Source organism: Eleginops maclovinus, chromosome 2 (genome assembly GCF_036324505.1).
Source record: "Eleginops maclovinus isolate JMC-PN-2008 ecotype Puerto Natales chromosome 2, JC_Emac_rtc_rv5, whole genome shotgun sequence".
Taxonomy (NCBI): domain Eukaryota; kingdom Metazoa; phylum Chordata; class Actinopteri; order Perciformes; family Eleginopidae; genus Eleginops; species Eleginops maclovinus.
In genome coordinates this window covers 18,337,767-18,350,743 of record NC_086350.1, presented here as the reverse complement: position 1 = coordinate 18,350,743, position 12,977 = coordinate 18,337,767, and the positions used below count along the sequence as shown (strand labels likewise).

The window sequence follows — 12,977 nt, the reverse complement described above, 5'->3', positions numbered from 1 at the left end:
AATACTCCTGTCTCCCCCTGTCCAGTGTCAGTTCATCTTGTTCGTTCCCTGTTGCAGTCATGTCAGGCCTCAGGTGAGAGAGTGATTATTCAAGTTAAGTGTGCTTCTTGTCTGGCAAAGCCAAGTGAGTTTTGATGCTAAAGTTAATCTCTAGAGAAGAGATAATCCTGAAGTTCTCCTTTTGTTAAATTGTCTTTTTCCTCCTTGTGAGTGCTTTTTGTTTCTCCTTACCCTGGAAGAAGGATTTTTCTGCTCATCTTTATTTAAAGACATTTTTGTTACATTCAAGACTGTGTCTCTGGGTCATGCTTTTTGATTCTCCTGCTTTGAGTCGAGGTTGTGACATAACCAAACAGATCATGCATTACAGATCATGCATTCTTCATCATCTTCACAAACATCGCTACAAGATATACTTCAATGGTAAAGGTGAACAAAAGATAATGCAAGTACACAGTTCCCTGTCTTCCTGTGGACATTGTTCTTTCGCAACTGGCTAGAATTAGTGTGGAAACTTTTACTTATTCAAACTGAGTTATAAAGATTGAGCATGGTTTCGGATGTCTGGTAAGAGACATTATTTCAACTCAGTGTATCAATAAAATATCTTAATCAAACTTAGTGGACATTTTGTCTTTGTTATTTTGGGAACAAATACACTATAAACACGTGTTGTTAATGGTAATTTCCATGGAGAAATCAAGAGTTTTGTCTAATTTCATAAGGGGGGCTAATCATTTTGGCCTCAACTGTAAATACATGTGAAGGTGTTTATTGGTAAGAGCTTGACCATTGACCCATGTTCAACATTCACCCATACTGTCAGCATCACAGCCCCTACACTAATTTAACTTATGGCTTTTTTGCAGACTTGCAGGTCAGAGTGGACCCTGGAGTTCAATCCCATAGATACTGTGAACATACTAAAATCAAACCATACAGGTTATAATGTGCATATGTCTGTTACGGTGTGTACAGCCTATTCAGTGATCTGATTCCAGTCTTATTGGAAGCTGAAGATGTGCCAGTTCACCTCATGGGCACTGCCGGGGTGCCCTTGAGCAAGACAACAAACCCCAAACCGCTCGTAATTGCTCACTAGAAAAAACATTGAATGATTTAGTACTTTTCTACTGATTTGTGTTCAACATAGTAAATGTTGAACACCTTAAATGCTGCCATAATGAAGATCATTGCAAATGATGGAATTGTTGCATTTCAATTGAACAAAAAAAATTAAAAACGTTTCCACACTAGCATGCTGCTCGATAGCCTTGTGCCAATTCCTGAATAATACAGAAACTCCTGTTTAGGGCCAGAAAAATCACACAATCCGACTTTCATTATTCAGCAGATTTCATCAGAAATGGTCAAATGACTAAATCACGAAGACATTTGTTCCTGATGTATATCTTGTAGCGATGTTGGTGAAGATGATGAAGAAGTCTCTGGAGACACCAGCTTGTATATAATAAGGTTTATTACAACAGCATAGTATCATACACCACCGTGGGCCATACGAGGTTCCCAGAACTATTGTGGAAGTCCCCCAGAACTATCTCTGTGCATGCCATTTATAGAAGAAAATATGTGTGTGCACCCAAAGAATGTGTGCTCACCTGAGGTAATCATTAACAATGTGTGCCCCCCTAAGGTGACATAGGTCAGTTCTTAGGGGCCCCCTGACATATGCCAGATGTTGTTTTTCCCTCTCCTATCACCCAACATTCCTCTTACCCAACCTATGACCTCAGAGAGTATTTACCTTTGTATATCACTAGATTTAATACACCACATTCCCCCCACCAATAACACCCACTGTAGGCACTACCACATTATCCAACCCCCAGGCTAGACTCTTTAATATACCTACTGCAGAAAACCCCACGAGCATGGACTACTGAAGGATAAAAGAGGAATTTGAGTTGGATGGCCCCGAGTCTTATATTTTGAGGATTACCTGACAGGGAGACCACAGTGGGTGAGGCTGCAGAGCTGTGTGTCAGCATGTGTGTTATCTCCCTTCCTGTACACAGTCTACAAAATTCAATGAAGTGAATATTAATCAGACCACAAAGTAGAACAAAAGTTTAACCCAGAGTCTTTACACACACAGCTTATGTACAGTATATTGTATTGAGTTATGTACCTATACAGTTTATACAAGAAATATACAACTGTTAATCAAATTATAATAAGAATACACAAGCATATCAAATATGGTTATCTCGTCAGCATACAAAATACTAATAAAATAATTTGGAGACCGAAACCTTTACTTAATAAGTGTTTGCTACGATTATGTGCCCCTTATTATACTATATGAGCCTTAAACTCATTGTGTGCATCTGACAGTTGCCATGAAACACAGAAAGTGCTTTAATAAACATCCTGTAAGGCCAGCAAGGATGCTCACCCGGGGACATTAGGTCAACATGACGGGCCATGTTGTCAGGAAGCCAGCAGATGGAGGATTATAAATTGATGTAAAAAAAGCCCACATCTGGTAAACCTGTTAGTTGGATACTCATGACAAAGTGAAACAAAATGTGAAGAATGAATAGATGACTGTCTTTGCAGAAAATGTTCAGTTGCTTTGTTATTTCTATTTGCTTTGAAACAATTGAGGTTTTGTGCAAACTCTTCCTTTCTTTGATCCTATACACTGCCGGAGTCACCAACGTACCATAGCAGGACAAAGGCTAGAGAGAGGAGAGCTGTGCCTAGAAAGTCTCCAAGGGCTGTGAGGTAGGGTATTGAGTGACTGTCAGGGTCTTTACCCCTCCTCCATAGGGAGTGGACCATACAGTCTGCTATGCACAGCAGGGATAAGACCTAAGAGATGGACACAAGTGATGTTGTGAAACAGTGAAGTATGCAGAGGAAAAATTACGACATGTGTTCTGACTCACTTGAATCAGAGAAGCAGACAAGAAGGTGACAGTGAACAGAGGACTGGGCAAACTGTGGCCTCCTTTTAAAAGGTGGATAGCGTGTAAGAAGATGAGCTGACCGGGGATGACCAGAAGAAGAAGAACCTGAGCACATCGATGGTTTGTTCCTGGAATGATAAAGATAAACATCAAAGTCAAAGTCAAAGTCCACTTTATTGTTAAAGTTTCCACATGTGTCATACATACAGAAAATTGAAATACCGTTTCTGGCAGTCCCACAGTGCAAATATAAAAGAACATATAACATAAAAAGATAAGAGCCTAGAAAAAAAAGGGGGGGGGGGTCAAAAGGGGTATACAAAACAAAAACTAAGTAATATATACATATGTTCGATACAATCAACACAGTTTGACGGTAGTGCAAGTAGTTCTTTAGTGCAAAAAATACTTCGAGCAAAGTACATTTTCAGTAGCAGCGCAGAATAGAAAGTGACTGGTGCTGGATGAGGGACGGGTGTGTGAGGGAGGGGGATTAATGTCCTGGTACATTTTCATTGAGGCTGTGGGGAAAGGTGGGTGGGACGGAGGGCGGAGAGGTCAGGGGAGAGATGGGAGCGGGGGTAGAGGGAGATGAGAGAGGGGGTGTGTGTGTGTGTGTGTTTTATTTAAAACAAAAACAAATCTTTACCTGAACCAAAGAAAGTGCGGCAAGGGCTGTAGCAGCCTTTACGGTCTTCAGGTACCTCTTTAGGTGAGTGATTCAAGTGCAAATTAGTGGAAATACGGCTGGACTGAATGGAAACAAGGTTTCCTCCAATACCTGTTAAGAAAAGACAATGTAGAGAACACTCATCTGACTTCAGACAGGAACAAAACAAAGGGATTTATTTTTACATTATAACTTCCTGATCTCTGACTTTCATTTGTAAATTGACATAGTTACCATATGAAGTGATGAGTACCTCACCTCCGAAATTATAACTTGTAATTTAGGGTGATGGGGGGCCATATTTGGAAACTGAGAAACTGAATGAAAACATCCATTTTCATAACTTGTGCATTATTATCCAAGTCTTATCCATGTTCACTTCCCAAAAACACACATCAGCAGAAGGAATATCCTAACTAAAATACAAAGAGTCACATTGATTGGAGGTGAAGAATTTGTCTAGAGGCAGTTCTCCAGAGGGGGTTGGGGCATCAACATCTGGTGCAGACAAAGAAAATACCATACAGGGGGAAGGGCAGTCCCCTGATCCCACAGAACCAGCTGGATTCAATTAACAGAGGGAGCTGTTCATGGTCCCTTTTCGGGTGTAGTTTAGTAGAAACATAAATTTAAAAAAAATGAATTCTGGAAAAACAAACTGCTGTCTAGTTTGTAAATTGTATTTTTCTGGTGCTTTGAGCACCACAATCAGATTGTACACAATTTCTGATCCTTTTCACAATGTAAAGGTAGGGCCACATCTCATATAGACTTTCCATTGTTCCAGGTAATCATGAAATGGCTTATAACGTTAAGAATTGATACTTAGTTAGCCTGTTTTGCCAGGATTGGTAGAGGTTAGACCTAGCTATTTTGGTTGGATCCAGTGTTAATTAAATCAACTCAGCAGTCACAGACAGGTAAATGAGTGACCTCAGGGAGAACAGGACAAATATCCATACTTCTCACATACAGTGGGGCAAAAAAGTATTTAGTCAGCCACCAATTGTGCAAGTTCTCCCATTTAAAAAGATGAGAGAGGCCTGTAATTTTTATCATAGGTATACCTCAACTATGAGAGACAGAATGAGAAAAAAAAATCCAGGAAATCACATTGTAGGATTTTTAAAGAATTAATTTTCAAATCATTGTGGAAAATAAGTATTTGGTCAATAACAAAAGTTCATCTCAATACTTTGTTATATACCCTTTGTTGGCAATGACAGAGGTCAAACGTTTTCTGTAAGTCTTCACAAGGTTTTCACACACTGTTGCTGGTATTTTGGCCCATTCCTCCATGCAGATCTCCTCTAAAGCGGTGATGTTTTGGGGCTGTCGCTGGGCAACACGGACTTTCAACTCCCTCCAAAGATTTTCTATGGGGTTGAGATCTGGAGACTGGCTAGGCCACTCCAGGACCTTGAAATGCTTCTTACGAAGCCACTCCTTCGTTGCCCTGGCGTTGTGTTTGGGATCATTGTCATGCTGAAAGACCCAGCCACGCTTCATCTTCAGTGCCCTTGCTGATGGAAGGAGGTTTTCACTCAAAATCTCACGATACATGGCCCCATTCATTCTTTCCTTTACATGGATCAGTCGTCCTGGTCCCTTTGCAGAAAAACAGCCCCAAAGCATGATGTTTCCACCCCCATGCTTCACAGTAGGTATGGTGTTCTTTGGATGCAACTCTGCATTCTTTCTCCTCCAAACACGACGAGTTGAGTTTTTACCAAAAAGTTCTATTTTGGTTTCATCTGACCATATGACATTCTCCCAATCCTCTTCTGGATCATCCAAATGCCCTCTAGCAAACTTCAGACGGGCCTGGACATGTACTGGCTTAAGCAGGGGGACGCGTCTGGAACTGCAGGATTTAAGTCCCTGGCGGCGTAGTGTGTTGCTGATGGTAGCCTCTGTTACTTTGGTCCCAGCTCTCTGCAGGTCATTCACTAGGTCCCCCCATGTGGTTCTGGGATTTTTGCTCACCGTTCTTGTGATCATTTTGACCCCACGGGGTGAGATCTTGCGTGGAGCCCCAGAGCGAGGGAGATTAGCAGTGGTCTTGTACGTCTTCCATTTTCTAATAATTACTCCCACAGTTGATTTCTTCACACCAAGCTGCTTACCTATTGCAGATTCAGTTTTCCCAGCCTGGTGCAGGTCTACAATTTTGTCTCTGGTCTCCTTTGACAGCTCTTTGGTCTTGGCCATAGTGGAGTTTGGAGTATGACTGTTTGAGGTTGTGGACAGGTGTCTTTTATACTGATAACGAGTTCAAAAAGGTGCCATTAATACAGGTAACGAGTGGAGGACAGAGGAGCCTCTTAAAGAAGAAGTTACAGGTCTGTGAGAGCCAGAAATCTTGCTTGTTTGTAGGTGACCAAATACTTATTTTACCGAGGAATTTACCAATTAATTCATTAAAAATCCTACAATGTGATTTCCTGGATTTTCTTTTCTCATTTTGTCTCTCATAGTTGAGGTATACCTATGATAAAAATTACAGGCCTCTCTCATCTTTTTAAATGGGAGAACTTGCACAATTGGTGGCTGACTAAATACTTTTTTGCCCCACTGTACCTGGGTCACCAAACGAGCGGTAGGCCCTTATGGCCACTTCCTAAAGATGATGACTCACCATTTATGACTGGTGCATAAAGTATGATTCCTGCCAGGTTTGGATCTGATACAGCCTTGTCCAGAATTAATCCTCCAATGCTAAAAGAAACACAGACAATAAATACATATCTCCTTATAAAGTTCTGCATTTTGAAAAGCTAACTTTTTATAAACTTCGGAATCCACACCTAAGCAAACGAAGTTAATGAGTTTTCAATACATATGCGTGCTTTCTGAAAAGTGAGTAAAGACTGGGGCCAGTACCTGCTGATGACCATAGCTGTAATGATTGGTTCCCAGCCTGTGTGGAGCAGGAGCTGACTGGCAGGATGTTTGGAGGAGATGACCACCCAAAGAGGAATCAGGCATAAAAAGAACATATCCACCAGGTACAACACGTAGGGATACAGTTCTGTCAAGACAAAAGGTCACTATCTATACCAGTATTTGCAACAAGGATTCAGTTTTTGTTAGGTTCATGGTCCTTATGGATGAGTTGGTTCCAGGATCATGAGTACCATCTGTTGGCCAAACATAAAAATTACATGACCTCTGAACCATTGGTGTTGTTGACAGTTCTGCTGTGGCTGTGGCAGTCAGACCTCACCTAAAAATCCTGCCTTTATGACTTCTACCATTGTTAAATAAATGTATGATTGGCTTTAGTCTATTTTGGTGGAAAGTATTTCTCAGAATTCTCTTACGAGACAAACGAAACCAGACAGAATATGGACTGAACTTTTAAACAATGCTCCTTCTATGTCTCAAATTGTACAGGCGTACATTTTCCACTGAAATTCTAAGAAACAATGCCTTGTGGTTTTTGACACCGTTGAAGACGGTTACAACAGATGAAGATTTAGAGACAAAGAAACAGTTGATTCAGGCAGGAAGTAAACTATTTAGCTGAACTGGTGAACTGTTTATGACCTTTACATGTTTAGAGGTAACTGAACTTAGTGATATAGTTATGATATTTTTACAAGTTTGTTTTTTTTAAACATTTAAGGATATACTCAATTGAGTTAAAAGAAATCTAATTCCATAAATGACATGGTCAAAGTGTTCTGATATCATAGAAGTTGTTTTCATTGACTTTTATTAAAAATGTCATTTTAAAACTATAATTTTACTTTGTTTAATTTTACATTCTTAATTGTTTTTAGTAAATGCTAAAACTATGTAACCTCCTTCTTACTGAAAGACAGAAAAGGGGAAAACACCTGATCAAGAGAGGGTTGGGGAGAGAGAGAGAGAGAGAGAGAGAGAGAGAGAGAGAGAGAGAGAGAGAGAGAGAGAGAGAGAGAGAGAGAGAGAGAGAGAGAGAGAGAGAGAGAGAGAGAGAGAGAGAGAGAGAGAGAGAGAGAGAGAGAGAGAGAGAGAGAGAGAGAGAGAGAGAGAGAGAGAGAGAGAGAGAGAGAGAGAGAGAGACTATAAAGGATGATGGGTGAAATGGGACCCTTTTGGCCTTTCACCGCTTCAAGCATTTTGCCCTTTTGTTGCTTGGGCCTTTGGTCCTTGTTGTTATTCCAGTTTTTTGGTCTATTTTGGATGTGTTAAACTTTGGATTTTTATTTTTATTTTTTCGATCATGTAATCCTCTATTTTTGTGAAAAACCAATAAAACCGGTTTGTACTTTGTACATCTCGACCCAATATCTGGTCTCTCTGGTGGTCACTGAAGGTATCAGCTTGGGCTTAGTGTAAGGTAAGAAAACCCTTCCTTGGAAAAGGATGACAGTAGTTGATCATTTGGATTTTAAATTTTGTATGGGAAACAGAAACCATGCTAAGGTAAAGCTGTAGCTTCATATTGGACGCTGTGGTTGATTTGGTTTTGATTGATGCTGAAATATGACTTATGCTTTGTTTGTGTTGTAATATCACGGCTGTGATATCAGTGTTTGACTCTGGCTATGCTTAGTTTTTATTTACATCATTCAAATTGGCATAGTTAAGTTTCAAAAAGGGGGGTTAGGGATTGTGGATCCCGAAGCTGCCCTAAACCAGGGAGTCTCCCAAACGACACAGGGTTTCTCCTCCAGGTGCATTTTGGATACTGCACTGGAGTTCTACCAGCCCACCAACACTTACTGCATTACACTTTCCGTTGATATCCTGGCGGTCGGACATGCAACGTTTTAGTGCCTGAAATAAGTGACACAATGGCAGCTGGTGTTTAAGCCATGTTGTGAGTTGCCTCCCTAAACAGATTAAGGGGATTATGCATATAGATTTTGGGGGGTACATTCTACGTTCTAGGTCGGAGGAATTAGGACAGCCGTTTTTTCCGGTGCTTTATCAGCACTGGATTTGCGTATCGGACACAACTTAGATATATAGTGTTATATCAAAGTTAGATCTTTTTCCGACTTATTATTTCACAATATTCTGGTTTATGTCAATCAGATTTAAACCGATCACCTTGTTGTCTTTGATGTTTTTACCTATGAGGGAGAAGAACCACTGACTGAAGAAGGCGAGCAAGGCAAGAGTGATGAGATCTCCAAAGCTTGCAGCCATCGGTGTTGCCACGTTATCAGGGTTGATTCCCATCCGCATGGAGCCAATAATCACTCCCACCATGATAAAACCTACAGACGGATAAAGACAATGCAAAATCCTAGTTTATGAGGTGACATGGAACTAAAAGAGCCCTAAACATTTACTTTTAGCATTATTGATTTTCAATTTTAATTGTTAAGAAAATAAAGGTTAAGTAAGGGCAGCAAGGAAAGCATGAGTACCTTGTGTGAATTCAGCCCATAATTCCAAGCTGCATCTGTGGCACTGAGCTTGTCAAATCAGCATGTAAAATTGTGGTTTAATAAATGGACATTGTGTCCCCAAAAGTTATACAACTTTTCCAGAATTTCTTTATATGTCTTAGAGGTGTCTCTCTCTATTTTTAGCATAATGTCTATCATGAAAAGTAACTCTATTCAAGAAAAGAGATTTTTCAGGTATAGCTGGCCCAAAACACAGGACACAATGGATTTCATAGGCACCTGTCATTGTATAATCTATAATGTAAGGATCGTTGCGCTGAATTGATTGGGGTCAAGGGTGAAGCAGAGAAGGTTTGAATGGATTGATTGTGACAGTGTTTCAAAAGTATGGCAGATTGTGTTGTTACCTTGCAGCAATGAAGCAATGAAGGCTGTAGAAACACTGGCAGAACACAGGAGCATTACGTGATGTAGCGGCATCTGTCCTTCAGCCATCCATCCCAACCCAGTCGCCATCAAAGAGGCTAACAGGCCGAGCACTGTGGCCTGAAGCTGGGAAATGAGCGAGCTATTTAGCAATACCCACAAGGCTTGGTAGATTGCATTAAAATTATGCAGATAATCAGGTAATGATACAACAAAGTTTTTTTTAAAGACAAAATACATACAGTTAATCAAAACAAAGCTGCTCTAACCAAAATAGAATAATGTACCTGCTTGAGTGCTAAGTTCCCAACGATCAACATCCACTTTTCTCTGGTGGACTCCATTTTTCCTGCATTCACCTAAATACAGGAGATGTGGATGACCCTTTCAAAACTTGGTGGACTCGATGTGCTGATGAAGCTCATGTCATATGATTAGGCTTCAGAACAGCTATGTATGGATGTGATGTCATTTTTTTAAAACTGATGTTTCCAAAGTCAATAATGAATGGCTTCATATTGTTTATGATGTTAAAACACCAACTCAAACAACAGCATCAGAAACAATTGTGAATAATGTCTACTCCAGTTACATCCAACTTAAATAGAAATACTGTAACCTCTTAAATAACAAATACATTGTTAGAATCCTTGTGACCAATGAAGAAGAACGCTTTTGGGATTTAAAAAAAATCTATTACCGGTATATCTATAATGAGTACCCATGGCCCGTATTCAACAAAAGTATAAAAACTGATGAAAGACTGAAAAGAAAAAAATAAATATATATATTGCACAAGCTTACAAACAGTCAAACAGAAGATCAAACTATAAAGGGAATATTTGATAACATACAGTACATTGAGAATTACTTCAACGAAACACCAATGGCAACTTGTTAATATTCCGTCATTACTTGTCAACATCCCTCAGCCAAGTGGTTTGTACTAAAGATGGACATGTTTATAATCTGCTGGTCACAGTTTTTTATAAAATGTAACTCCAACTACACAATTTTCACCTATAAAGGTGAAAACTTAGGGCTCTTAGAAGCATCAACGTCACAAGAATGGAATTGACTAAAAACATCCTATTTTTATCCCAATGAAGGAACGTCTTATGCTGTCAACAGTGTTATTCATCAATGTGTTGAATATTTTTGTAAAGTTATGGAGCTATACAACACATACATGTTAATAAACAATGATTATTTGATCATCATATTCTTCCCCTTCCAAAGAAACATCTTTTCAGTTTATGTGACTCATTGGACTATTGTTATTATCAACTTGACCCGTAGGACATTGTACTGCGAGTTGGTGAGCTGCCGTGCTCTTCACAGCTCTGTGAGGAGTTTCACACAAGGACAGAAAATCCATGGTTCAAGAGGCAAAATTATAATTCTGAGAAAGAGGTCTTAGTTTCCCTGTTATCATTTCTGTTTGTTTACCTTCAATGCTGTTGCTCATTTCTATGCATAGGAATATATTAAATTATCGTGTGTGTGTGTGTGTGTGTGTGTGTGTGTGTGTGTGTGTGTGTGTGTGTGTGTGTGTGTGTGTGTGTGTGTGTGTGTGTGTGTGTGTGTGTGTGTGTGTGTGTGTGTGTGTGTGTGTGTGTGTGTGTGTGTGCATTCACACTTACAGCAGTGGAGAGTCTTGAAGCCAAAGTCATTTCCAGGTTACCCTTCATGCCTAACACTGCAGGGACCAGGATGAAGAGTTCTGTAATTTCCTGGAACACGTCCCAGCTCTGCCATGAAAACAAACTTAATATGGATCAATTTAAAAAAACACCACAAACACACAATAAATCATGCTTATTTACAACTAAGAAAATAATTACTATTATCTGGCAAAATTAGAATGTTTTCTTTATACAATCTCTATAATTTACCTTCCAGGTTTTGTAAAGCCAAGCAATTATGACCTCTTTGAGCTTTAAACCACTTCTTTACCCTCCTCTCCTTTACTTTGTTTACCTACCTGCACCACTTCGAGCAGCATCCCAGCGCAGATAGTCCCGATCCCGGCCAGCAGGAAAGGCACCAGGATCTGAAGTAGCATGGAGCGGAGGGACTCAGCAGGTGGACCTGAGTCATCGGCATCTTTTGCAGTTGTGGATCTACTGAGCGTTGATCTACCGTAGAGTTGACTCGGGAGCAGAAAGTCCGTCTCAGTGCACTCTGGCTCATGATGAATACTGGGGCTGATTGTTGAAATACTCCCATTAGAGATAAAACGTTGTGGACTTCCAGTGTTTTGCAACGCAGATGGGTAGGATCCATACTGTGGGATGGTGCCTTTTCCCACAGAGCCCTTTGGGGAAAGTTTTTCATTGTGTGACCCTGAGACAACCATGGTGTAACGCTGGCAGGATGCTACTCCTGATGCTTCTGCAAACTGAGAAACAGTGACACCAACACTAAAAGTAAAAAAAAAAACAGCAAGAAAAAACTGGTTCAAAAGTTGTATCAGTTGATTCAAAAGCTCAGCCTTTAGTTATCAAGTTGTGTATTTAATTTCCATGAAAAATCAAGGGTGCAATTTTGGCATGTGGAAAGCTTGGCTGTGTCAGGGTCATCTGATGGCACACATTGCTGCATTATCATTCTTCATGCCTGTTCTCATCAGCAACACTGAGGCAGCGTTGTTTGGGATAGACAAAGCTCTACATTCGGAATTCCTAATAGATGACCAGGTACTAAGCAGCTGAGGTTATCAAATTGAGAGCGAGAAAATATCCCAAATAGGTGGCTTTCAATCATTTGCATATCAACAAACCTGCTTCAACTGTTTATCAGAACTTATCAATATTACCTTGAATTAAAATGACTGTTTGGAAGTAAAGAAACTGACATTATGATTGAGAAACATCATCGTGTCATGTTACATCTTCATGGTGAACTTGACCATCAACAATTGTTAGAAAGGACAACAACCTTACTGTTATGAACCAATATTAAATCCTTTGAAGCTAAACAGACATCTGAAATTAATCCTGTACTCTGAAATCTGCAGATTCACAAGGGTTTCTCAATGAATGGTGCATCAAACAAACTGTATAAAATAGTTCTGCAGTCAGGGTCTAATCAACTTCAAGATCACAATCAAAGGTTTGAGGAAAAGTAAGTACTAGAAATAAAAAAAGTTTAACGTCTCCTACCAAATCAACATTTTGCCCTTTTAGCATCTCTGCTAAACACACATACTTCAACAATCAGTGTGTCAATATGTGTTTGTGCATATTTCAATTTGATAGTAAAGCAACTTTTAGTAAATAGTTAGATAAATAAACAATGTAACAAAAGAAAGGGCCTTACCCTTATTGTTGAACCACAGGAGGAGAAGAGACATCTGTTCTCTCACTGCACTGCTAACCGTGACTCGTACTTGTCGAGTCTTCAGTGTGACTTTAGCCCAACTCCCCCAGCTCAATCACACATACACACACTGCATAGCTCTCTGTAACCCCCCTCTAACATTTTTAATATGCATATTTAAATCTGGTGGAACTGCAGGACACACACATACAGTTATTTGTTATGAGCATGTGTCTGTCTATCTGTTTATTTGTCTATTTGTCTATTATTTTATGTCTA

At 39.8% G+C, this 12,977-nt stretch overlaps 1 protein-coding gene across 1 annotated transcript; it reads right to left on the bottom strand.

The window, feature by feature from the left end:
- Positions 1-1,534: 1,534 nt before the first annotated feature.
- On the bottom strand, positions 1,535-11,736 carry slc41a2a (solute carrier family 41 member 2a). Its single transcript, XM_063908648.1, has 10 exons — positions 11,362-11,736; positions 11,021-11,128; positions 9,665-9,736; positions 9,359-9,503; positions 8,670-8,816; positions 6,487-6,634; positions 6,242-6,321; positions 3,583-3,714; positions 2,913-3,061; positions 1,535-2,835 (listed from the first exon to the last, which is right to left on the bottom strand). The coding sequence occupies exons 1-10, from the start codon at positions 11,734-11,736 to the stop codon at positions 2,659-2,661; spliced, it is 1,533 nt and encodes a 510-aa protein (XP_063764718.1). The 3' UTR covers positions 1,535-2,658.
- Between the last annotated feature and the right edge of the window lie 1,241 nt (positions 11,737-12,977).